Source organism: Chiroxiphia lanceolata, chromosome 3 (genome assembly GCF_009829145.1).
Source record: "Chiroxiphia lanceolata isolate bChiLan1 chromosome 3, bChiLan1.pri, whole genome shotgun sequence".
NCBI lineage: Eukaryota > Metazoa > Chordata > Aves > Passeriformes > Pipridae > Chiroxiphia > Chiroxiphia lanceolata.
Genome location: NC_045639.1, coordinates 46,715,140 through 46,740,192, shown reverse-complemented (window position 1 = coordinate 46,740,192; position 25,053 = coordinate 46,715,140). Strand labels below are relative to the sequence as shown.

The window sequence follows — 25,053 nt, the reverse complement described above, 5'->3', positions numbered from 1 at the left end:
CCATTGTAATAGGAAAGTCCTTTCAGCAGGGAACAGAAGGCTTAATATGCAGACTGGACCCACTTCTTTGGAAAGCCTGATGCCTCCCTGGGGCCTGGGTTAAAGATGTGAAGAGAAAGCTTCCTATCCTGGTACAGCCCTCGGATTACTATCCATTATTTATTTTTTAGGTAGACAGTGAGGAAGTCTAAACAAGAAGTCTGAGGACAATCGAGAGACTTCAGGGCCTTGGGACAACTGGTTAAGGGATCAAGAGTAGGATCAGTCCCTTCCAGTTGCAGAGAATGATGAGGGAAGAAGCAGGAAGAGTCAGCAGATCAATACCTGGCTCTGAGCCTGATGTCACTGGAAGGATTTGGAGTTTTTTGATCATGGGTCAATTTAAATGACATGAGTACTGCTGGTACCTGTGTCAAAATGTCTTCTTTGCCTCAGTCTTTAGGAGTAAAACCAATTGTTCTTGGAATATCCTGTCCCCTGAGCTGGAGATATGGATGTGGAGCAGAATGAAGCCACCATAATTGAAGAGGAAATGGTCAGGGACCTGCTGCACCACTTAGACAGAGACAAGTCTATGGCGTCAAATGGGATCCACCCAAAAGTTCCTCCTAGGGGTAGTTGGACAGCCATTTCCACTTACATGACACACTGCATGCCTCAAAATAAGGTTTCTTATACTCTAGGACAGCTTCTACAGTCAGGAAGAACTATTCCTGAACGTGGGTACAATTTGTTGGTTAAGGATTAAGAAGCTGTAATTTCTGTCAATGATAATTTTTATGTCATTTAGTTAATAATTAATGTGGGTATGAATAATCAGTTTTATTAATTTATATTAATTCATTCATACAAGTGAATATAAATATTCATTCATGTTTTTATGAATGACATAATTGTTCTACTTAAAATACAGGTGTTAATGATATTTTCCCTACAAGTTCTGTTAGCTGCTATTTATGTGTATGACAATTTAGTAATGAATAATCTGTATGTTGGAACCCCAGAGGTTCCTTTTCCAGTCACTCCTTTATGAAAATGAGTAATGCCTGTTTCTCTGTAAGAGAATATTTTCCTACCTGAGACTTGGACCTAATCTTTAAAATTGTGTCTGGGAATCTCTCTTTCCTAGAACAGCCTTAGAACATCTACCCACAAAAGCATATTTTGGAATAGCCAACCTCTTTGTTGGAACTTAATGTAAGCATGCCGCATTGGTGGGCTTCCATTCGACACATTAATAAACTCAGAGACAATATGAAATAAACTGCAGCCTGGTGACTACAATAGAGACTAGCTAATAAGTAAGGAATTCAGTCTGTATTTTAATTTAGCAGTATTTCTCTACCTTGGAATCACTGTGATGTGCAATAGTACTTTTATACTTTGGGCTCTCTGTTTTCTAACTGTAGTTTCAATATGCTATTCACAAGCATGCTAGGAGGTATAAAGGGACCTTATTTACTAGTTGATTTTCAAGAGTTGTTTCTACACATTGACTCAACCAGTCTGCCCTGCCCTTGCTTTGGAGCTCTCACTCTGATTTTTATCATTCAGCAGACATGCAGTAAGAAGCAGAAGTGGGCGGGGTACAGTGCATTTGCTTAAAGAGATGGAAAAAACGACATTGCTCCTGTGTGAGAATACTACTTCATTCCTTATGAAAAGACATTCCTGTGCACTGACAAAACTCAGCACCAGAAATACTGAATCATAGAACTGTAGAATCATAGAATGGTTTTGGGTTGGAAGGGGCCTTTAAAAGTCATCTAGTTCCAACCTCCTGCAACATCTTCAATCCTATTACTTTGGTTTGAAGAGGCAGTTCTTAAAGAAGTTGTTAGTAACTCACCTTCAAATTTTGGGGTGTTCTTTACTACGATTTTTTCTAAATGCTTATAGTTAGTGTCATGCTATGATATGTTGAGTCACATATTTATACGCTTTCGTGATTATAAAACACGGAAATGAGTATGAGCTTATCTTTTTCAATTCTTTCTCTGTGCAATGATGTAAACATCTGTGTAAGTGGACAAAACACTGGAGAATTAGACCAATATGTAATAGCGTACCAAATTTGACAACTGCTTCCAGCTGCATAATTTCAGAGAAGCTTTTATAAATAGATGGATTTTACAAGGAAAAAAATAAAAAGCATGATTCATTTTTAATTATAAGAGAGAATGCGAAGTACTTGCTCTTAGTAAAATTAAAAGAGAAGAGAAAATAAAGGTATTTATGAAATGTCAAAGTGTCATAAGATTAGAAGCATGACACTGAAAGCTAAGAGGAAAATCTAAGTAGGCTAGACAAAATCTTTTTTTTCAAGAGTGTTTTTCTTTTGAAAAAAAAGCCTACAAGGTTTTTTTTGTAGTTTTTTTTCTATAAACATTTGCTTCATTGTACTGATTCTCAGAATAGTAGGAATTGTTAGTTGAATGAATAAAATGATCATGAAATAAATGAGTACAAACATACAAACACTAATTGTTGCACTAGAATATATCTGTTGTGAACCTTTGCAGGTTGTCTTGCAGTTGAACAGTTCCACTGGCCCCAAATGGTACTTACTGAACATTTATTTTTCATTTGTTTGGACCTCACCAGTATTACACAGGCAGCATGAGGGAATAATGAGCTGCATTCTTTGGGTTACTGAAGAGTCAGCACAAATTGTGGGAACAAATAACAATCAGACAAGGCAGTGTTTTATAACATCAGGACTGCAATCCATCTTTCAAAGCTGGGCTAATAAAGGCCCACTTACAATCCCCGGCAGAGTACAGTTTAATTAAATTTGTCCATTAGAGGACTCCTCCCCCTCCCTCTACATTTTAGAAATTAATTCTACTTTCTGCCTGTTGTTCTTTTTGCGTCACAGATGCACTGAACCTTCGTAACCGACGCGTCCTCATCAGCACACTGAAAATCCTCCAGCACCTGGTGGCATCAGCTGACATGGTGGGGGAGGCCTTGGTGCCTTATTATCGGCAAATTCTCCCAGTCCTAAACATCTTTAAGCATTTGAATGGTGAGTTATCCTAACAGACACTGTCTTTCAACTCCTAAGGTAAAAAGGGGCTTGAGACAGGGTTAATTAACAATGTAGTTAAGATTTATTACTGTATATAAACTCAAATCCATTTGGAGCTCTAAATAATGTAAACTCTCCCTCCTACTATTCCCTAAGGATGCACTGAAATTAACAATTTCATTTATTACTCCTTGCACGTACAGTTTATTTAACACAGTACAGAAGCACTGAAGCAGTACTATAATCTTCCAATAATTAAATTGTAAAGTTTTGTAATAGTCTTTTGAATACATTAATAAATTGCAAAGGTTTTTTCCTCCCTCCAACACATTAGTTCAGTCCAGCTGTTTTATTCCATTCTGTGCTCTCCACAAGCAATTCACTGCTACCAGAAGGTTTAGGAAAGATTAAAATTAAAGTTAGAGATCAGACTAATTAATTTGAGGGTCAAAAGAACTCCTTGTTATAGAAAATTTCAAGTTACATAATATTTAGCAAAACAGTGGAGTTTGAAGTTATTACTGCACACTTAGGTTTTATTCTAGAGAACTTTAGAACTAATTTGTATGTACAGTTAAGTATGTTGGTTTCTTTCTAGTGCACATCTCTATTGCCAGTCCCAGTCTTTAATAACTGGTACTGTGAGTACTGTATGCTGTGAATGCATTTACACCACAGTCACCAGCTGAAATCAACATGGTGTCTCTTGCTTTTGCCAAACTAATATCTAAAGTATTTTTCTCTAGAAACTCTATTTGTACTTATCTGTTCAATTATCTACCAAGTTACTGTATTTAAAATTTCTATTACTGACTTGCAGCAGATGTAAAGAAATTTAATTCCTCACAATCTTTCAAAAGACAGTTTTCATTAAATTCATGTCATTTTAGTAGTTCTTTGCAGGACTCCTTCCTATTATACTTTCTGTTTGCATTGCTATGGAATATAGTACCTTATACTCACTCTTTAGTCAGTATAAGATTCACCTCAGATTGAACACATTCACCTCAGATTGCCTGTTCAAAGACTGACTTCAAGGTGCAAATGAAATTTAGATTTTAGATCCCTTTAAATACATGTGCATCTGTGACTTTGTTTTCCTTAGTGAGAAATGTGAAGTAACATGGCATTCCATAAATGCAATGTAGTTCAGATGACAACTGTGGCTTTCTGGAAGTAGTGGGATGAGAGGTTATGAGTGTCATCTGTAGGCTGAACTTAAGTAATTTCAGTAGGGCTCCTTAGGAGTTGGAATAGTCCCCCTTAACATATCTAATTTCAGTATCTGGCACAAAATAAGATGGTAAAAATGACTCTCATTGATTAATGAATATACCACACATGCTTTTTTCCAAGTTTCAGCCTGACGTAGCCCATAAATTCTCTTGATTAGGCTTTTCTACAGTGATTTCAGATGAATAATAGGGAAAGCTCATGTGTAACCAGGTACATAGCTTAACAAGGCATTAAACACAACCTAAATATATCTTCAGTTTTGATTGTATTGTGAGCAAAATAAACCATATTTTCAACATATTTGCATAAGATCTGTGCTCTGTAAGTTTATGCCTATATAAAACTACACTAAATCATAATATTTGGCATTGAAGAACTAAAATCCCAGCGAGAAGTGAAAAGTAATAGTTCAAAAATAATTAATTTTATTAAGTCATTACTTTTCTAGAAATAAAAGTTCCTAAATTTCAATATTACCAGGAATGAAATGGATACTATTTGCAAGGCCTACCATATGAAACTGTTCAACTCATTCAGTATTTGCATGTGAATGATAGGGAATACCTCTGTCTCCTCCTGCCTCAAAAAGATTATATTTCTACTTCACTGGTGGTTGACAGAAAAGCATGCTCCCTTCTTCCTCCTTTCTATCAAAATAAGCTAATAGGCAACTGAGGTGCAGGTGTTTGCTCCCAGTTATAAGAAAGTGGTAGACTGATTCGGGCTATTTTCTCCTCTGTTTGTTCATACAGGTGAAAAATGGGGTGAGTGGAGTGTACACTCTTCTTCCTTCTTTTCTGTCTAGCTTGAGAAAGCAGAAACTGTGATACATCTTCCAGGAGTTGTATGAATTGCAGTCTATTAAGTCAAACACTGTGGAAGTTTGCCTCAAATTAAGTTAGCTGGAAGAAGCCATGTTTTAGTCATTGCCACCTCACTAGATCAGTATCGATCTGATGAAAGCAACTCTTTCCCAAACTCAGCATCTGTGAATATCGCTCTCACCAAACAAGCTTATTGTCAAGAGAATATTAGAGAAAACCCAAAAAACCCTTCTAAATGAACAAAACAAACAAAACAAACCAAAACTAAAACCAAACGAACAAAAAATTGGTATTGATAAGAAATTAAGATCAACTTACTTTAAGTTCAACTTACCTGGTGACCAGTTCAGAGCAAACCAAAATGATTCTTCATGTAGTATGTGTGATGTGAAGCTCTGGAACTCCCAGCTCCAAATTCTTTAGATACCAAAGGTTTATATGGATTCAGTGGAGGCTCAGAAATGTCATAAAAAAGAGTCTATTGCTTGTTTGATAAAACACATGGGTAATTGATATTGGTAATTTTTGTAAATTATAAAAAGAAGAGTATTGATGAAAAAAAATTAAAAGTTTTAATTATTGAAAATATCTAAAACATGATCACCTATCTGAGTCATAAGATACAGGTTAAATTAAATCAATGCAACATGAGTTATAAATGCCAGGGGAAGATCCAAGCTTCCTGAGACAGTCTATGTGAAAGCCACAGGAAAGAGTTCAATGAACTTCTGAAGAGTCTCAGTAGTGAGCAAGGGGCTTCTGGTGCACAGAGCATATTTGGTGTGCCTGAATTTCTGCCCTCACTTGGAACTTAAACCCTGACTCGCAGCAGACATTTCTTTTCACTGGGGTTCCTGAGTGCCCTGTTGCAGAGCATTAGAACATCAAAGAGCAAAGTTCTGTTGGTGATGCTGCCTTTTGTGTCTTTATTGGTGGAGACAGTGAGAGCATCCTCACCAACTGGCCAGGATGTGCTCTGAAAAGGGGTTGAAGCTTTCTGTTGAAACAGTTAACCAGAACCATAAGGGTGGCAGGAGGGCAGAAGAAGGGAACATGATATTCCAGTGACTGAGGAAGAGGAATACTGGTGAGATCTAGGAGCTGTTTGTCTAATCTCTGCAGACTGGGAGGGGACTAGCAGTCTCTAAGCAACCTTCCCAACATATGGTCTATTATGCACATTTGCTACTATATAATATAATAAACAATAAAAATCACGGTAATGCTTACTAAGTCATATTATAAATCCTGTAATGCCACTGTAGTTTAAACGTGTAAGGTAAAAGTACTCTTACGAAACTCATTTAAATCTTGTCAAAGGGAAAGAAAATTCTGCATAAACTCAAATGGAAGTGTTCTTTTGCATCATAAAACCTTTTTGTGTGTGCGCCTTACTTTCTAAGCTATCTTTTATAAATCTGTGAACTATCTGGTGTAAATACAATATAAAACCAAATACAGTAAGTTTTCTCTTTTATGAAAGCAGACAGGAGAAAAATAAAATTTAAAAAAAAAAAAAAAAGGGAGTCCTCAGAGTCTAGAATATGCTATTAGGGTGATGTCTGAATACCAGAGTGATGTCTGAAACAGAAACCTGTTCATTAAAAAGATTAGACCATTAGGAACAGCAAAATTCTCTTGTTTAATTTACCTGACTGGTAAAGGAACATTTCATTGATTCACTTTAACAACTATTTTATGCTGTCAAATCCAAGCAGTTTTAATGGCTGTATTAAATCAATTTATGTACAGAAAAATATTCTCATGTCATCCATTTATATTATTCAGTAGTGATCAAGAGTGGTTTTGCTGTAGAATAGATGAAAACAAAATATTATTAGGATTTACATGCCTCAGAGAGAGCAGTGTGGGGTGGCACTGTACTGTGGAAGGTACCTCTCCAGCATGGTAATTTGGTCTATGACTTGTTTCAGTCATTGTAAGGCAAACGGGGGTATTAGGGCAGACTGAAGCCCAAGTTTCTTTTGACGGCAATAAAAATGCTCTGACACTATCAATAACTTAAGGCTAACATAAACTTCTGACGGCCTCTACCTATGTATTCAATCCCTGAAAATAAAATGTTAGAGGTATGACTAAGAATACCTCATGTAACTGTGTCATAGCATTCAGCCAAGTGTGAAGCCACACAGCAGAATTCTAATGCGTGCTTTACAGCACCTGAACTTCACTAGGGAAAAATCATTCTTTTGTCTGAAAGGTGCTTCATATGCTTTGGAGAACTCGACTGTACAAAATGCAATAGTGTTCCATGGACTCTAAAAGAAGAAGCAGGACTCGTGTTTAATGGCAAGAGCAAAACACTGTGCCTACAGGTACAAGTGCTCCCTGTGTTGGAGTTTGAGTGTTTTCAGAACTGCTTGTGTATTCCAGAGGCAGTGATACTCCTCCAAGTGCTTCATGGTTATTAGTAAGAAGTAGCAATTATCCTCTAATGTGATTGAATATGCTCTAAAGAAAATCTCTTGCCCAGAACATTTCAACTGTTTGCTTCTTCCACTGGGAAATACAAAAGTCCTTTCACAAAGAATGTCAGTCCTGTTCTAAAATACTTTACATTTTGCCATCAACTTTTGCATAGTAATGTATCTGAGGTTCTCTTAATTTCTCCTATGAACTTTGAGATTTCAGATTATTGTCAGACAACTTTGCTCAGGGTTCCCTGCTACTTAAAATAGAGTAGATGCTGTAGCTTTTTTTTTTTCTTTTAAACTGAAAATGGAGATTCCCACAGAATTAGTTGATTCATGGTTGAGATTTGAATAAAAAGCACCTAATACCATAAGATTATTGATAAAGTAAACCATGTTAGTATACTAGTCCTATCAGAGCAGTAACATAAACTGTGTACTAAATCCAGTTTTCAAATTGTTCTTATGCTTCATTGTGACACTTATTCTTCCTATTCCTATGCATATTTTGCAAGCTTTTTCATTATTTCTAAGCTTCCTTTAAATTCCATCAGTTATAATTTCTGAAATTTAAAAACAAAGATTCTGATGTGGCTTTAAGGATACACACTTCAAAGGAATAAGACCACCATGATAACACAGATCGGAGTGAAAAAATTAGTTTAGATACATTTTCCAGTTTTTTTTAATATAAACCCTCAGCACAAGAGGATTCAGAATGTTCTGATTCATCAACATTTAATGAAAAAGATTGTGGCTTTCCCAAAATGGAATCTACCAGTAAATCACCTTTTTAAGCAGATAGGGATAAATTGATCACACTCCAAAAAAGTTATCATCATACTGCTGGGAAGCAAAATATATTTTTGTCATTCCCAAATGTAATTAATGATATTATTTCAACAGGCTTCCTATGAATTATAGTTTTAAGAATATTTATTTAACAAATGTACTTCCATGTTTTTACGAACATTTCTATGAGATCAGCTGGTGGTCTTTTAATGGTGTTTTTCAAAAATGTCTCGGGTTTTGTTTCTCAAGAACCTCATCTTGAAAGCAAAAGCCTCCTAAAATAATGTTTCGTATTCTAATTGAATATGCAGGAAAGTGATCCTCAACTGTTATCAGCTGTTGTCTCACATGTTATTTTGCACACTGGTCAGCCTCATTTTGTTTCAATGACCACTCCTGCACATGGAGTTACAAAAAACCCACTGGAACTCTGAAGCACAGAAATTCGAAGTTACCAAGACCTACCTGTATTGGAGCATTTGTTGCTTTACTATCTTCAATTGAAAGCATGTGATTTTAAGCTGATAATACAGAAAACTTCTAATGTATAATCAAAACTCTGTCAGGTACTTTATAATACCCTGAGAGAATCATCACACATAGATCTTAATTGCTGGGTAATTTCTAATTGCTATCTAATTTCTTAGCTGAAGATACAGCACCAGTTGTGCAAAATAAAACCAATTCAGCTGTGATTAAATTGATGCTATTCACACTTAGCACTTACTTTTAATGTGTTAATAGTGTAATTAATTCAGCATCTTAAATTTTTGATAAAAGAAAAATGAAAAGCTTCCCATGACAGGGAGTGATACATTACATTCAGTATTTTCTTTTTCCTCTTTCAGTTTTTAATTTTTTGAATATGATGACTCAGGGAAATGAGAGTTGTCTATTGAATGACAAACAAGTTGTGTGTGAGTTAGGACATCTGAATTCACAGAAAATTCATGGACAAGTAAAATGGTGGAAACATCAAATTCTTCCTGTGCTTCAGTGGAAACATCTGTAAAATGGGTATAACCTGAATGATCTTGTAGGCCTCAATCAGCATTTTGTTTGACAATTAATCAGAACTATTACAAAGTACCAGGACGGTGCTTATGTGTGTCAATGAAACATAATTATCATTCAGTTAAGTGTTCATATCATGCTTTGCTTTAATATTTTTGTTGGATTTGTGTTCCTGTGGGAAATAATTACCCTTGGTAATCCCATATTTGAGGACAATTTGGACATTGAGGACTAAATTTATGCAGAATTACAGTAATATCTGTAAGTCTGCTTATTCTGGATACTTACACCTGTCTTAATATCAGCAGGTATGTATCTGGCCTCCAAAGAGACAAGGAAGTGTTTAAGTTACTGCAAAGTCCATAGTGTAGGCATGCTTTGAGCAAATGTAGTGCATAGCTGCAATACAGACATCGAAACACAACAGGCATAGTCAATTTAATTTATTTTGCATGCAACTTTTTTTTCTGACTCATTTGGCATTGAGTTGGCCAAGAAGACCAATGGCATCCTGTGTGTAGCAGCAATAGTGTGGCCAGCAGGACCAGGGCAGTGATCATCCCCCTGTACTCGGCACTGGTGAGGCTGCACCTTAATTTCTGTAATCAGTTTTCAGCCTCTCACTGTAAGAAAGACATTGCTTATTTCTCTGGAGGTGAACTCTTCTGGAAAGGGTTCTCAAACATTGGAACAGGCTGCCCATGACAGTGATGGAGTCACCAACCCTGGAGGTATTTAAAAGATGTGTAGATGTGGCACTTAGCGACATGACTTAGTGGTGAACTTGGCAGGGTTAGGTTGATGGTTGGACTTGATGATCTTAGAGGTCTTTCCCAATCTAAGCAATTCTATGGTTCTATGGTTGTTTAAAAAAAATAAAATGCATGTACAGTTGTGCAAGATTTCTTCTTTGGGTAGAAGTTCTGAACTCTTTGCTGAACCTAACTGAACTACACCACGAGGGATGGCACATATTTACGTAGAAAATACTACCCACAGAATCAGCTAGTTCAGCACGTGTTCCAGCTTGATGGAATTGCATCTCCATAGGTTCATAGTTCTGCAATTCTGATTAAAGCCCCCTAAACCTTAGAGTAGAGTGTACCTGAACTTCTCATTTTCAATTGATTTGCTGTAAGCAGCTCCCTATGGACTTCTTTGTCACTCTTCTCAGGCTCCTGATTCAGTTTGCAAAGTCTTGTACTGTCTTGTAGGTGACAAGTCTGCCTCTGTAGATATTAAGTCTTTCTTTGGACCTGGCGTTACAGTCTGGATTTTTAAAATTTGACTACCTTCCAGCTAGGAGTTATTACTTTCTTCTGCATAATTAATTTCTGTGCTTTTCATATAGTTGGTTTGCAGTTGATTGTTAGGACTGAGAATTGATTTCTTCAGTTGGACTTGCACTGCCTGATTCATTTAAAACTACTTTCAGAGTACACATTAAGAAATTCTTAGAAAATATTTGTTTTCTGTATAATTCTTTTTATGTATGTTTGCAAACAAATTTGCCTAAGTTTGAGGAGCCATACGGTTTCAACTTGTCACATTTATTAAGGTAACATATTTTTTATTTTAAATATACAACTGAAATCTGTGTTCATTTAATAATTTTAAGTTGATTTTTTTTTTGTTTATTGCAGATATTTTTAATTTGTGTACTTAATTAGTATTTTTGCTCTGAGGCAACTATTTCTGTGAAAATAAGTGTGAGGTTGCCAAAATCGCAGAAATTAGCTCTGCACCTGGCTTTCTGTTTTTATATCAAATTAAAAACAAAAGAAAATAAAACAAAACTGGTAATGGGGAGAGAGAAGCGAGCGAGAGAGGGAGAACTCCTTATCTGGATGACAATATTTCTTGTGGCATCTCTCTCTTGCCCTCAAGAAAAACAGATTGAAGCCCCATGTAATGGAATGATACCGGTGGGAGCGTAAATATTGCAGTGTGATTAAACCACCAAAATACTCAGGTGATTAAAGTGCTTCAGGTCTTTCAGTTATTATTCTGTTATATCATTTCACAACGTTGCTTTTTTCATAGTTTTTGAAGAACACTCTGGGCAACAAAATTGATTTTGTGAGGCCCATAGCTTTGGACTATTGATTCATTTTTTTATATTGCACATCCATCATCCTTCTTTTTAGACACACCAGCAAAAATATGTGTTCTTGTTATAATATCATCTGGCCATCCCAATGCTGATGCAATTAGCACATGGAAATCTTTACTTCTTTGACAGGACTATACTAACTGAGAAGTACCCTTTTGACTTTTCTTATTTGAGAATTAAGTGAAGTAGATTAGACATTTATGATCAGAGCATTTGCTTACTAACATCTACATCTAATTCAGAAACTAGGACTTTCAGCTAGGAGTTATATTTTTTAGGGGGAAAAAAAAAAGGCAAAACCAACCAACCAGCCAAACCAAACCAAACCAAACAAAAAACAAAGCCAAAAACAACCCCCAAACCACCTAATTTTGTGTTAAGACTTTCCATTTATGCACCATCTTAGGTTCCCTGTTATTTTTGCTTTGAAAGCTTAATTAAGCATTTGGTAACAGGTAGGGAATGCCAAAGCTAACATTCAACACTATCACTTCTCACTTTGTTTTATGTATTATGATACAGTTTCTAATAAAAAGAATCTGACACAGTACATGAAAAGGAATTAATATATAATTAAGGATGTTAATACTTTTTCAGATTTAGTAGTTGTCAAGCTACCCTCGAGGTCAGCTGACACATGACAGTAATGGGGTTACCTGTTGCTCCTTCCTGCCTTTTTTTCTCCAGTCCAGTGATCAGAAACCCATTTACAGCTGAATTACATGGGAAACAACTTTGACCAATATACAGAGCAGAGGTTGTCAAATGGTACTGTACCTCATGTCTCACTGCAAGGTGCTTTTTCTACTTCTGTAATGCTGGATTTTGGTCAAGACATTGATATTCTGAAGCAATTTCCTATTGTGTCAACAGTAATTGTATAAAATTTTTTTATTCACTCCCAGCAATCCCCATGTATTGATATGTTGTTTCTTGTTTTTTACTTAATGGTCAATTATCCAAGACAGAAACATTTCTGTTGTATTTGTATGGTTCTATCAATGATGAGTTCATGATACAAGGTCCCTGACTAGGATTCTTTAGCCCTATAATTGTACACCTACATAGCAATGATGTGCCATTGAATCAAACTAGGGATCGTGATTTGGAATTAAATTTAAGTGTAGTTTTGGATTATACAGTATTTCATATATTTCTATTATGAATATGTTAAAGTATAGGATAGTACAGTGATAATCAATTTATCATAGATACCCTTTAAGTGAGCAGAAATTCTAATTGCACATAAAATTAAGAATATTTCTGTAACTAGCGGAGTATAAGAAACAGAACACAAATTCTAACAGATATCTAAGGAATGAAAATGGATAAAATAGAAATTTTTGTTCAAAGAATGTTCTCCTTCCACAAACCTCACCTTTGTGTCTGTTTGTCAGTCTTCTTTTTCTTCTAGCAATTTCCCCCATGTTTCATTCATTTCCTAATCTCATTGCACTTTACAGCATTACAGAACACTTGACTTCTGTTTTTATTTTTTTATCCAAGTTAGAGAAAAAAAATTATTCCAGTTTTGCTGGTTTACTGTTATTGTCAGTGTCTTTGTGTAAGAAAGAAGAGTTCTTCAGCAAATGCCACCAAAAGAAAGTAAATATATTTTAAGAATTAACTTTTCCTCCTCAACCTAAGCAAATAGAGGGGAGCATTACAGAGAAGAGGAAGTTTTTTAAGACGTATAACGTAGTCTTAAGGTACATGTTTAATAAATCTGACCTTCTCACTGTGGGAAGTATTATGCAAGGAAATGGTATAAATGGCTGTATGTTGGTTTAATGAAAACTGTGCACTGACAAAAAGGTGCATTGACAAATATAAGGGTGTGATGTTAAATGCTGATCTGTACTTTAAACTGTAGATTATATGTTGTATTCATTTCTAGCAATGGAAAGAGATAGAATGTATTCAGAAAGCCTGGATATGTGAAATTAAGTTTCATCGTGGGAGGAACTTGTCTTCAGTGGTTGCAGGGAGAACCTGCAGAGGTTACCCTTGCTAGGAAGCAAAATTAACTTCAGTGTGTAAATCATCCATGTGTTAGATTTCAGAGAGAAGCACACTGTCCTAGCAGATTCATCTATTGTCACAAAAATGTCAGTTGCAAATCAAGGCTAAGCAGTGGAGTAACCATAACAGGCAAATCATCATAGGTGTTCATGATTGCAACTAAGGAAAATAAATGTGAGGCATAGGAATAATTTGAGTTGCAGTCTCTGTAGCAAAAACATTGTGTGGTATGTTATTTGAGCAGCAGCACAAATAGTTACCATAGGCATTATGAAAAGGCAGTTTCACTGTGGCACAGGAGACATGCTTGTTGGCCCCCAGAATCTATTCTTGAAAGGTCTTAAATTGCTTTGTTCTTTTTTTGTAAAATGAACTTACACATATCTAACTACCAAATAGCAGTGCAAACACTTTGATGAAACCAGATATGAAAGTGAAAGTTTTTCTTACTTTGGAATACTTTTTCTAATATTTCTTGTTTTAGTGTAAATGAATACTTGTTATAGGGAGACTACTGTGTCACAGACCCTTATTAGGAAGAAATACTATCCAAGAAACTTAAATAATCAAAAATGATTGGCATACACATATTTGTATGTGAAACGGAAAATCTAGAACCTTCTATATGGAGTACGGGATCTGTAGGGATGGAACGAGAAAACCTGATGTGTATGTGTGTGTGTGTGTGTGTGTGTAAATTTTAAGTCTTTTTTTTTAATGAAAGTAGATCTATAGTGAAGTTTATTTTCTATCTTCTTGAAAACTAATTTCTTGATACATCAACTTTGTTATGGAGTTTGGACAATAGGTCAGATTCAACTGAATTTAGGGAGGGAAACGAAGTAGCAGAGAATAAATTTAGACCTTTAAGGTGCTACTTCACAGAGTTCTTCTACATACTCTTATCAAACTTATAGAAAGTATTGCCGCTACTCTATCTGAAACTGGTAGGTAGTGAAGTATCATTATTTCTTGTATGGAATCCCAAAGAAACCCAGGAAACTCCAGGTAGGAGCAGAGATTTGTTTGTGGAAGCCAGCTGCAGAATAAGAATTTTATGTGTAACTTAGAAAAAACCCAAGTCCTTCATAACTAGATTTCAAAATATTCCATATCTTGAATGGGATATATAGTATAGGCGTACTGCAAATTTTAATATAAATAGTATAGAATATGTTCATGCAAAAAGATTATTCCAAGCCTTTTTCTTTTTTTTCAAAGGCTTTTCTTTTTGGAAAATAGTAAAATGAAAAAATCTTTACATTTGCATTATAATATTCTTAATCCAAGACACCTACAAAATACAGGTCGCTATTTGTTTCATATTCTGTCCTCTGATGCAACCTAATAGTTTCAGAATTTACTGTCTTCTTTTCTAGGGCTCTGACATACAATTTCAGTCATGTCCCAGATCTTTAGGACATCTCTGGATCATATACTGCATATGAATAATATTGACTAAGGCCTTCAATTTGCAATCATTATGTAGATACTAAGCTATGGAGAGCTTATTCAGAATTGAGGATTGTGAAATTGCCCAAGTGTCAAACTCTCAGTATAAAACGTTGAAATCACTGAATGCAAGGAGATTTTTTCCGTTTTTCAGAGTCATATTCCTTTTGAGTTAAGCAGCATATATGTCAGCTGTGGTCTGTCTCTACATCATTCTTTGTGTTACTTCTTACGGAGAGCAAAGGTATTTGTGAACTATAATTCACAAAGCCATGTAAACAAATACAGTAGAAATACAGTCCCAACTGCCATGAAAATATGTGCTCAAACCTCTGTTTTGATAAAAGTAACTCTGAGGAGCAATACATGATACATGGGTGCAAAATTACCTTTTTAATATGTCATGTGGTGAAATGTAATATAGTTCTCCTGTTCAGATTTTATTCAGCAAAAACCATGCCGCATTACAAACTAATTTTGGGTTTTTCTTTTATTTAGTTCCTATCCTCCCAGTACATGAATTAACTGAAGAGTTATGAATTAAAAGTGAACCAAACATGTTCTAATTTTTGTGGATTTTTCTTTCTTAGGCCTGAATATATAATGCTTATATAAAGATTGTATTACTTTATAATATGTAAGACTTACAATGATTAACAATGGTTAAAGGTTATTTCTGTTTTGCTCTTATTCATTACAGCTGTTCTTGTATCTTGTCTTATGTGTTATTATCTTTTTATCTTATTTTTCATTACTAAATATATGTTTTAGCTCCATTAGTTTACATAAGCATTTCATATATTGCACAATATTGAACATGTGTTATGTGAACAATGTTTAAACTTATTAGTTTAAACACTTTAAAATGGTATGTCTCTTTAGGAATATTTTCAAGTCACTAAAAAGATTTAAGAAAGCGAAGAATGTGTATATCTACATTGCTGACATCATGATGGTTGTGTAATGTTGCATATCTAAATGTCTATGTTAGTATGTGCTGACATGCAAAGTTAGTGGATTAGAAATACCCTAAACTAAGTATAGGCTGTATACCACAGCAAGTCTTTTATTGTATGAACCTGGATCTGGTAAATCTATATTGCAATACAGACAGCAAAACCTATCAATACTGCATATTCTTGCATATTATTTTATTTTATGAAAAGTATCCAAAATGGAAAGTTTGAGTGGAAAAGAGTTGCTCTGAAATCTATACCATATACCATATCTATCCTGTTGTCTCTCAGGAGATTTTATTTTTTGCAAGGATGACTGAGTTTCCCTAGAGAATATTTTTTGTAAAGTTATTGGTGATTACAGAATAATCATAATAAAGTATATATACTTTAATTCCTAGCTCTTAAAAAAGGGATAATCTGTCATTCTAAAATCTTGGTATTAGAACTGTATTTTAACACCCTGGAAATGAGTAAATATTTAAAAGTTCAAAGAATTAAAATCAGAGAATTAAAAGAAAGATGGTTTTATTCTCCTTCATTTAATAGAGAGCTGATGCAGCTCTACAAAGCAGGATTTAGGGTGCTACTACTGTCATTATCTCAGGTACTTTTGAAAGCAGTAATAGAGGCAATGTAGTTCCCAAAGATGGATAAACACCTGTATTTGGGACAAGATTTTTTTAGCTAGCAAGACATTATTGATATGCATGGTTTGATAAATATAAGTTAATTTAAATAATAATTCGAAGAACCTGGAAGTGTATTTTGTGGGATTCTGATTTTAAAATTTGAAATGCTGGTAGTTCAGAGAAACTTGCTAGACCTCTTTTTCCTGTTCTAGGAACTAATGTTTTCTGCATTGCCTTCATAAAGCCAGTTTCTCCAGTTTCTTTTCTCACAGAAAAGGAAACTTAATTTTTGACTTTCAAAAGTGTAGAAGTGTAGAAGTAAGTCTTCTTACTACACAGTAATTAGCATACATTATTCATACACTCTGTGATGCTATGCAGTATTCCCTTCTTGGTTTTTTGGTGCTTAGCTTCTACACTGAAAAAAAAGTAGTGACTGATTTCTTTTCCCCATGTTTAGTGTTTAGTTCCAGGCTTCAGAGGAGACAGTAAGGCTGTATCCTTACTGCTAAATTATAAAAATATATATATATTAAAAAAAAAATGGGTTCATGTACTGGTTCCCTGATCATCCATATTGCTTAACTGGAAGCTCTGTGCCTGGCATGGATTTGGCCTGTGCGAAGTGGCACAACTGAGGCACATTTTCTTGTACCTTGGCACATTTTTTTGGCTATAAAGCATATGCAGGATCATTTCTCCAACAGATAGTGTGGAAAAAACTTTGGTGACTTGGGTACCTTCTTCCCATGTAGTTTCTCAGTACCGTTGCAAAGTGCTTGGTACCACTCTCAACCCCATCCTTGTTCCACTTCTAGTTCAGATGCTATGTAAATGCTACCGCTGAGCTGCACTACAGCCAGGTCATTATTTCAGATACTTTGAACTGAAGAGAGAACTGAAGCCATAATAATCTTTTTCTGACTGTCAGATAGGTGTCACCTGTGGCCCAAAAGATAGTGCCAAGTGCTATGCAGCATGCTTTTACCAGTTGGCCCCAGAGAGATAAACACACTCAAAAAATTTATTCCTTAGGTAACTAGAAAGTTACTTCAGTTATTGCCAGGACAGTCTTTTTATTTTAATGATTAGAACATGAATCTGAGATGGATTCATGCTTTGCACGTGTTAATGTGCAAGTGTGAATAATTCCATACTTTTCCTGTGAATTTAGCATCCAACAGATCTCACCCTTTCTTTGTCCCTTCCCTACAAACAAAACAATTTTACAACCACCTTCTTCCAACACCAGACATGCTAGGTATGGTCGGATAGAGTGGAAAGGTAGGGAAAAAATTAGCATAGGAAGTTACTCTGTTATTTCTGCCACTTCTATATTAGTGGAGATTCCTGGCACTCACAGGATTCTCCAGGGGTAGTAGCCATGTTGTTTTGCTGTTGATTTGCAAATCCCACAGTGCAGTAGATTGGTAAATGAAATCAAGACACCTTGTCAATTTGAGTTGTTAAACAAACAATGGTCCTCAAATATCATCCTTTCTTTAAACTGTCTGCACAGTCTATGGCAATTAAAAAATGTTTGTTAAATTACTGGAATATAGCAGATTCTTCATTGATTTGTTCTGTTTATGGGTTTCCTTAATTAGATATAGAAATTCAGACAGCAAATATGATAGGAAAGTTGCATGTTAAAACATTTGATTGGGTTTTTTTTACGAGTAAAAACAATTATATTTTAGTTGAGAATCTGAATAATGCAATAAAAAGTATATCAAGACTTCTTTGTAATAGTTAATTTTGAAAAATGTGTGCTTTACCTTTATTTTTATAATTTTTGTTCTTTTACTTTTCGATCTAACAAAAGTACTTCTCAATGCTGTAGAAGAAAGATATTTGTTCTGCTTGCATGAATGCCATCAAGCATAGAAAGTACATTATTCAAGGGCAGGATTCTGAACATGTTTGCTCTCCTATAATTAATATTTAGCATGTTCACCAACATTACAAGCAAAAGATCCCTTTTGTTGCATTTTTTAGAACAACAAGCAATATGCTGTTTATGTAAAGGAGCCATATGGAAGCAATGGGTCCAGTTTTCCTACCCTCATACACACTGAAGCAATACTTTTTATCATTATTGATCCCAAAGAAACAAATTGCCCAGGGGAGCCAGGGGATTTCATGAAGGGAAGGCCTGTTCAAAGTCTTAATAAGAGCAGAATCTCATGCTAACCGAAGCAGAATTGTTTAAATGCAGCAGCCCACATTATCAGATGCAGTGACAGTCACCAGGCCACAAATTCATTTTTTCCGAACACTAATTATATTAGCTAAGCGTATATTAATTATGTATTATGCTTCCTTTTACATAACATTATCTTCACATTGGAAGTAGCTGTGAGCATACAATATTGTTTTAATTTGTATTACTTAGTTTTCTGTGTAACATCTGTCCCTGGCCAGGCCAGGAACAGAGTGTACCTTTTCTACTGTACTTTCCTGGTCACAAATCCCATTTAGCTGCTTCTATATTGTCATTATATCATTAAACTATGATTGTTTATCTTCCACACTGCATGTGTTTTGAATATGAACAAAAGTGGAATTTTGTGAATTCTTGAAAAATGGCAGGCAAGTCCTTCAATAGTTTCAGCTCTGTCTCTAGGTAACTTTCTGGTCTCAGGAATTTTTATATAATTTACCGCTGGATTATTTCATTGCTCTTCATTCAAGATGAGACTTTTGAAGTTGACCTCTTCCACAAATTTTGGATTTCCCATTGTGGGTTGGGGAAGTCTCAAATACAGGCAGAAACTGGGAATGCTTGTAAAAATCTGTCAAACGTTTGGGATTGAGATACAAAGTTTAGCAGTTGGATGAGTACACATGATGAAATGACACTGTGAAAATCAAGAGTCTTTTGCTCAACATATATGAGGTGTACAAATTCTAAATATTAAGGCCTATAAATTACAAGAAAATACATAATGATCCACGGTGATCTGCACAATGCTGTTAAATGTCTTTAGAGAGGTGTTAATTTTATTTCAAGACATTACTCAGTATGGAATTTATTTTAATTTAAAAAATGACATAAATGGCAGCATTATTGGAGAGAAAATATTTTTGAAGGAACTGTTCAGTTAGACCAATAATTAGTTAGACACTACAACCTTTAAGTTGTAGTGCAGGAATTAAAAAATATTTTCAGTAATAGAATCTTCTATTTCAAAAGTAACAGTCTGACTTTTAAGCATATTGTCTAAGAAATTACTCTGCTCTCAAGAAAAAAACTGATGAATTGCAATGAAAAATGACATTTCATTTTTCTTTTTTAGTTATAATGTAGATCTAACCTACCTCTAGAAGCACAACTAGAAACATATTGACCTGGAAAGGTTTAAATTTAGTTTAACTTTGATGTTTTCTACACTTCGAGTTTGTTTTCATCAGTATTTAGGCTCTTTCACTCCTGAGGACTTGCAGGTATGTCTTGATGTTGTAGTCAAGTGCAGATTTTTTTCTCCTTCCTCCTATGAGGAAAACATCATAAAATCCAGATTAATTGTGGTGTGGAATTTAAAAATATGCCACAGCAGCAATGGAAGATGAATTATAATGGTACTTTAGCCTTCCGTAAAGAATTTTTTTTGTGCACAGTTTTTTAACTTTTACTTGAGATTTTAAGTGCTTACTCAAATGGCAAACTGCTTTTATCACATCACATATCTGTACTTTATTCTGTAGAAGATGAACAGCAGGGATTAAAATTAAAATGGTGATATGATTTTACATGATTAATTGCAGATGAAGATTAGAACCCTGATAAACTAATTACCAGAGAAACTGCTCAGTGTGTTATTTTGCCATGCAGGCAAATAAATAAGAAGTGATTGGAGAGGAATGGGGATGTCAGATTTCACAGTAACTGAGATTACATTTTCCTCTTGTTTTTCAATGCATTCTTTACTAGCTTTTGTTACTCTTTGCCTTACATTTCTGTCAATTGCTCATGTGCACAGTGTTTAAGCACTGTACTACTAGCTGTGATTGGCTGACAGTAGAAAAAGATCTAAAACTGTTTTGGGGACTTTGATTGCATGTATGCATGTGTCTGGGTACATATACTTACACACACAAAGAAGCTGTATGAGGAGTGGCTGAGGTCACTTGATCTGTTCAGCCTGGAGAAGAGGAGACTGAGGGAGACTGAAACTGAGACTCATTGCAGTCTCCAACTCTCCAACTTCCTCGTGAGGGGAAGAGGAAGGGCAGGCACTGATCTCTTCTCTGTGGTGACCGGTGACAGGACCCGAGGGAATGGCCTGAAGTTGTGTCTTCACTGAAGTGGAAGTTTAGGTTGGATTTTAGAAGAAGTTTCTTCACCCAGAGGATGGTTGGGCACTGGAACAGACTCCCCAGGGAAGTGGTCACCGCAACAAACCTGACAGAGTTCAAGAAGCATTTGGACGACACCCTCAGGCACATGGTGTGACACTTGGGGATGGTCCTGTGCAGGGCCGGGAGTTGGGCTCAATGATCCCTGTGAGTCCCTTCCAACTCAGCATGTTCTGTGATTCTGTAATTCTGTGATATATTAATGGATATGAAAAGATGATATCCTACTCTTCTGGAAGAAATTTCTTACTTTTAGCTTGTAAAAGTATTGTTAAACTTGCTTATTTGGAGTTTGTGCCATATCCAAAGAGAGCAGGTTGATGCCAGTTGTGAAGTAGAAAAGGTGGTACTACAGTGCTGTTTCTGGGCTATGGACAGTTTTCCACATGTTTTGGGGTCTGGTGGTGTCAAAAACACTGGGAAAACACCAAGCATCTGTAATTTGTTGTATTAATATAACCATCTCCTGCAGGAAACGGATCACAAAAATTGTAATAAATTTCTATATGATAGCATAGCTATTACATGAGAATCTCTTTATCTTATGGATCTTTGATGGCAGTGTAGCATATGTTGTGCATCTTAAACATCAGATTCTGAAGTCTTCAAGGTGCCTGTGTTTTCAAAGTGCTGGGTTTTATGATACGCTGTATACTGGAAGGGAAGAATGATACCTTTCAAGAACAGTTCCTCCATAGCCACCTAGACTGAAATCTAGCTGACTGTTACACCATATTGATATCTGTGTTTGTGCCTTTCTTGAATGTCTGTTTTGTTTTCTTAATTTGATAAATTGTATCTTTATATCTATTTCTAGGTTCAGATTTTAGCAGAGAATTCTAGGATTACCTAGTGCAGAGAATATTAAAACTTTTATACACAGAGAAATTGCTGTACAATCCAGTTGCTCAGTCATAGTGTCTTTCAGGCATCCAAAGCCATTATTAATTGACCTCAGTAGCTTCATTAAAAAGAGATAGAACAAGTTGCATTTCTGTGTGTCGGTACAGATGGTGATAGCCCCAGAACTGTTGCTTCAAGCCAGAGATCACAGGCTATTTAAAACAGAGCGTATCCCTCGATATACTTCCTACTGATCATGGTCCATTAACAGTACTAAGTTCCGGTGGGAGAGAGGGCTAGTCAAGAACTCTGCTTGGCTGCTTCAAGGCAGAGCCTGTGTTATGCAGTTTACTGCACTAATTATATACTCTTTATGAGCTCATTAGAGGACAATAAAGGAAAATGAAAACAGTTTGCAATATGCGTGGTCAAATTAGCCACACAGAGAAATTATGGTTCGTACTTAAATGCTGTTTAGAAAGTGCCCATTAAAAAAAATGTAGACTCTTATGTATGTACACTGTAATGATGCTTAAACTAATTTTCTTTAATGTGTTTATTTTTCAAATTGGGAATTGAACCCTGTTTCTATCTGATTAGAATGCAAAGGAAAGATTTGAATGAGACAGGCAACAGGATATCTATAGCCATATTCTTCATGGAAATTGTTAATTATGCAGATCTGAGTTGGTGGTCCATTTGCAACATTTTAAGGTTGAAATCTTATCTCTGTGTAAGAAAGAGACTATTTTTAAGTTGAGAGACCACTTACGACTATCAATTTAAGTCTGCATTTAAGGCTGTCCTATATGCATGTAAATGAAAATAAATTGCACTTAAGTGCAGTTAGGAATCTACTTTAAATAATCCATGGTAATTTGAAGAAAAAACATTTTAAAAATTTCTTTAATAAATATTGTGTACATATATTTGCACTATTTCATATACAAAATATCATCAGTATGGATAGAAGTTGCCAGTGGTATTTAGCTGCAAAGGGTTTTTCTTCTCTGTAGGTGTACAAAAGTTTATGTATGCAATTTATAAATGGGGAAAGTAGAGTAGACGTAGACTTGCTTTATGGCTGCAGCCAAATCAGATCAAGATGGTGCTGCAGGAGACAAGCTTTCCCCAAGCTGCTTAAAAGTTGATATAGTTGCATGTGTCATTGTTCCTTGCCCCAAGCCTGTCAAATTACTCAGAATTTTCAAGACTTTCAGTTAACCCAGTTCATTCTACTTAGGATTGCATGTGCAACCATACTCGTAGACTTGATGTGGGGAATTACTTTCAGGGAGGGTTGGATATACAATGGATATAATGGACATCTGAAGGCTAGCAGATTACCTGCCAAGCTCAGCTTACCCAAAATGAAGTGTACTGTTAGTGTATGAATTGCTCAGGATTGCCTAGTTAGGAGCAAATCAGATTTCTGGTGTTTTGACCAATTGAAATTATTTCATACAACAGTTCTTAGCAAAACCCATTTAAAATTTCAGCCCAATTATAAGTCTAAATTTCTAAATGAACCCTGATGTGCTTTGACCAAAGATTTTATAAATCTGTGTTATCCTGAAACTTCTTTTCTAATGGTTTATTGTAGTTTTTTTCACTACAGTTGTTTACTCTGGTGTTTTGTTTTTTTTAATCTGCTGTAATGAAATTCTTTCAGCATAAACTAGATATATCACATACCTATGGAGTCTATTACTAGGTTTAAATTTGGTATCTGTTGATATGGGCTTGTTTCATTGAGGAAATAACGTGATAGGCCCTCAAAACACTTTTTTTTCCCTATTCTTTCTGAAGTAATCCACTGATGTGAAAATTTGGGATGAACTTGTATCAAGAATTCTCATACATTTGTAGATTTCATCATCTTCCAATCACTTATTGTATGCATAGTCATAACATCGACACTGAAGTAATGCTTACGCACTTTTTGATTTTCAAGTAAGTTCTCTCTCTTGATTTCTTCTTGGGACAGAAATTTGACCAACTTTCATGTTAGAAGAGCTAATTCTTTCACATCAATGTAAAGAAGTACTATTTATCATTTGTATGTTGCCCAGCTGTAAAACAAAAATCTCGGTAGATGCTTTGAGTATAATAGTTTATTCTCAGAACTTAAATATATCTTGAGACATAAATGTTGAACAAAGTAAGATATTATATGTTTTATTATCATGAACACAGAATTATGTTAGTGAGAGAACACTGAATCTCATGCAGGGTAGAAACTGATTTCATGCTTTAACCCTTTTTAAAACCAGAAGTTTGGTTTGGGTTTGAAGTAGTTGTTGTTGTTGTTGTGGCTCTTCTGTCCTCTAAATTAAGATTGATTTAAAATAATTGTCTTTACTTATTATTACTACTAATACCTAAAATTCTTCAAAGTAAAAATAATCGGATAGAAAAACATAGAAAAATAATCAGAAGTGAAACAAGGGGGCATATAGTCACATCTGGATGAGTGTAGTGGGGACTAAAGCTTCTCATTTGAACAGCTGCAGAAGCCCGTCAGTCTTAAAGTTCAGACAAGTAGGTGAATGAACTTTATTATGTATTGTGCAAAGCACCTCTTTCTGATCAAAGCTATATAACAGTAACTCTTATATAAAAACAAAAATAACGTAGAAATCAACATGAGCAGATTGTATGTAGTCAGAACTATCACCATTTTGTGGCTAATATATAAATTTTTATATATGATACGTAGATGTAGTTCAGAACTTCTCTGTTTTCCCCTGCTTCTTTTATATAACTTAATCTAAGAATTTATAAAGCATAAATAGTATAAAATTATGTTTTAAATGACTTGTTGATGAAAATTATATGATAAATTTCTGTTAAGTTACATACTTTTAATTTAAGGTAACACATATGTATGATATTATATACTGTCCAACAAAAATTAATATAGTTTATTATAATGTCATAGTATTTGTGATATTATTATCCTAAATTTATCAACTATTAATTTCAAAACAATAGACTTCCCAGTGTCCCAGTGTATGCACTACTGTACTTTATCAGGGTGCATTGTAACTACTTGTAGAATAGGCTATCAGAAAGTACATCCTAAAAAAAAAGAAATTCTAATTTTGTATTGCTCAAATCCAAGTAATTGAACTTCCATTCTAAGCTGGAAACAATAACCAGACAAAGCTTCAAACTGTGAAATCATTGCAGTTTTATTGCAAAAGGTTTTTTTTAAAAAACAGTTACAGTTATGGATTATCAAAGAAAATTGGCTCGGTTTTTCTTTGGGATAACTGGACTGTTTCTCCTTCTTCACTAATTAACCAAAGTTCTTTTAACCTTAACTGAATCCTACTGGATTCCTC

The 25,053-nt window shown here is 35.1% G+C and overlaps 1 protein-coding gene across 4 annotated transcripts in view; it reads left to right on the top strand.

The window, feature by feature from the left end:
- Nucleotides 1-25,053, top strand: part of PACRG (parkin coregulated) — a 228,373-nt gene that overhangs the window by 130,167 nt on the left and 73,153 nt on the right. For all 4 annotated transcript variants that reach the window (XR_004355784.1, XR_004355783.1, XM_032681402.1 and 1 more), the window contains exon 5: nt 2,879-3,028. Coding sequence is in view for 2 of the 4 variants with exons in the window: in XM_032681402.1 (XP_032537293.1) it covers nt 2,879-3,028 (150 nt within the window). In the remaining 2 variants the exon portion in view is untranslated. The remainder of the gene's footprint in view (nt 1-2,878; nt 3,029-25,053) is intronic.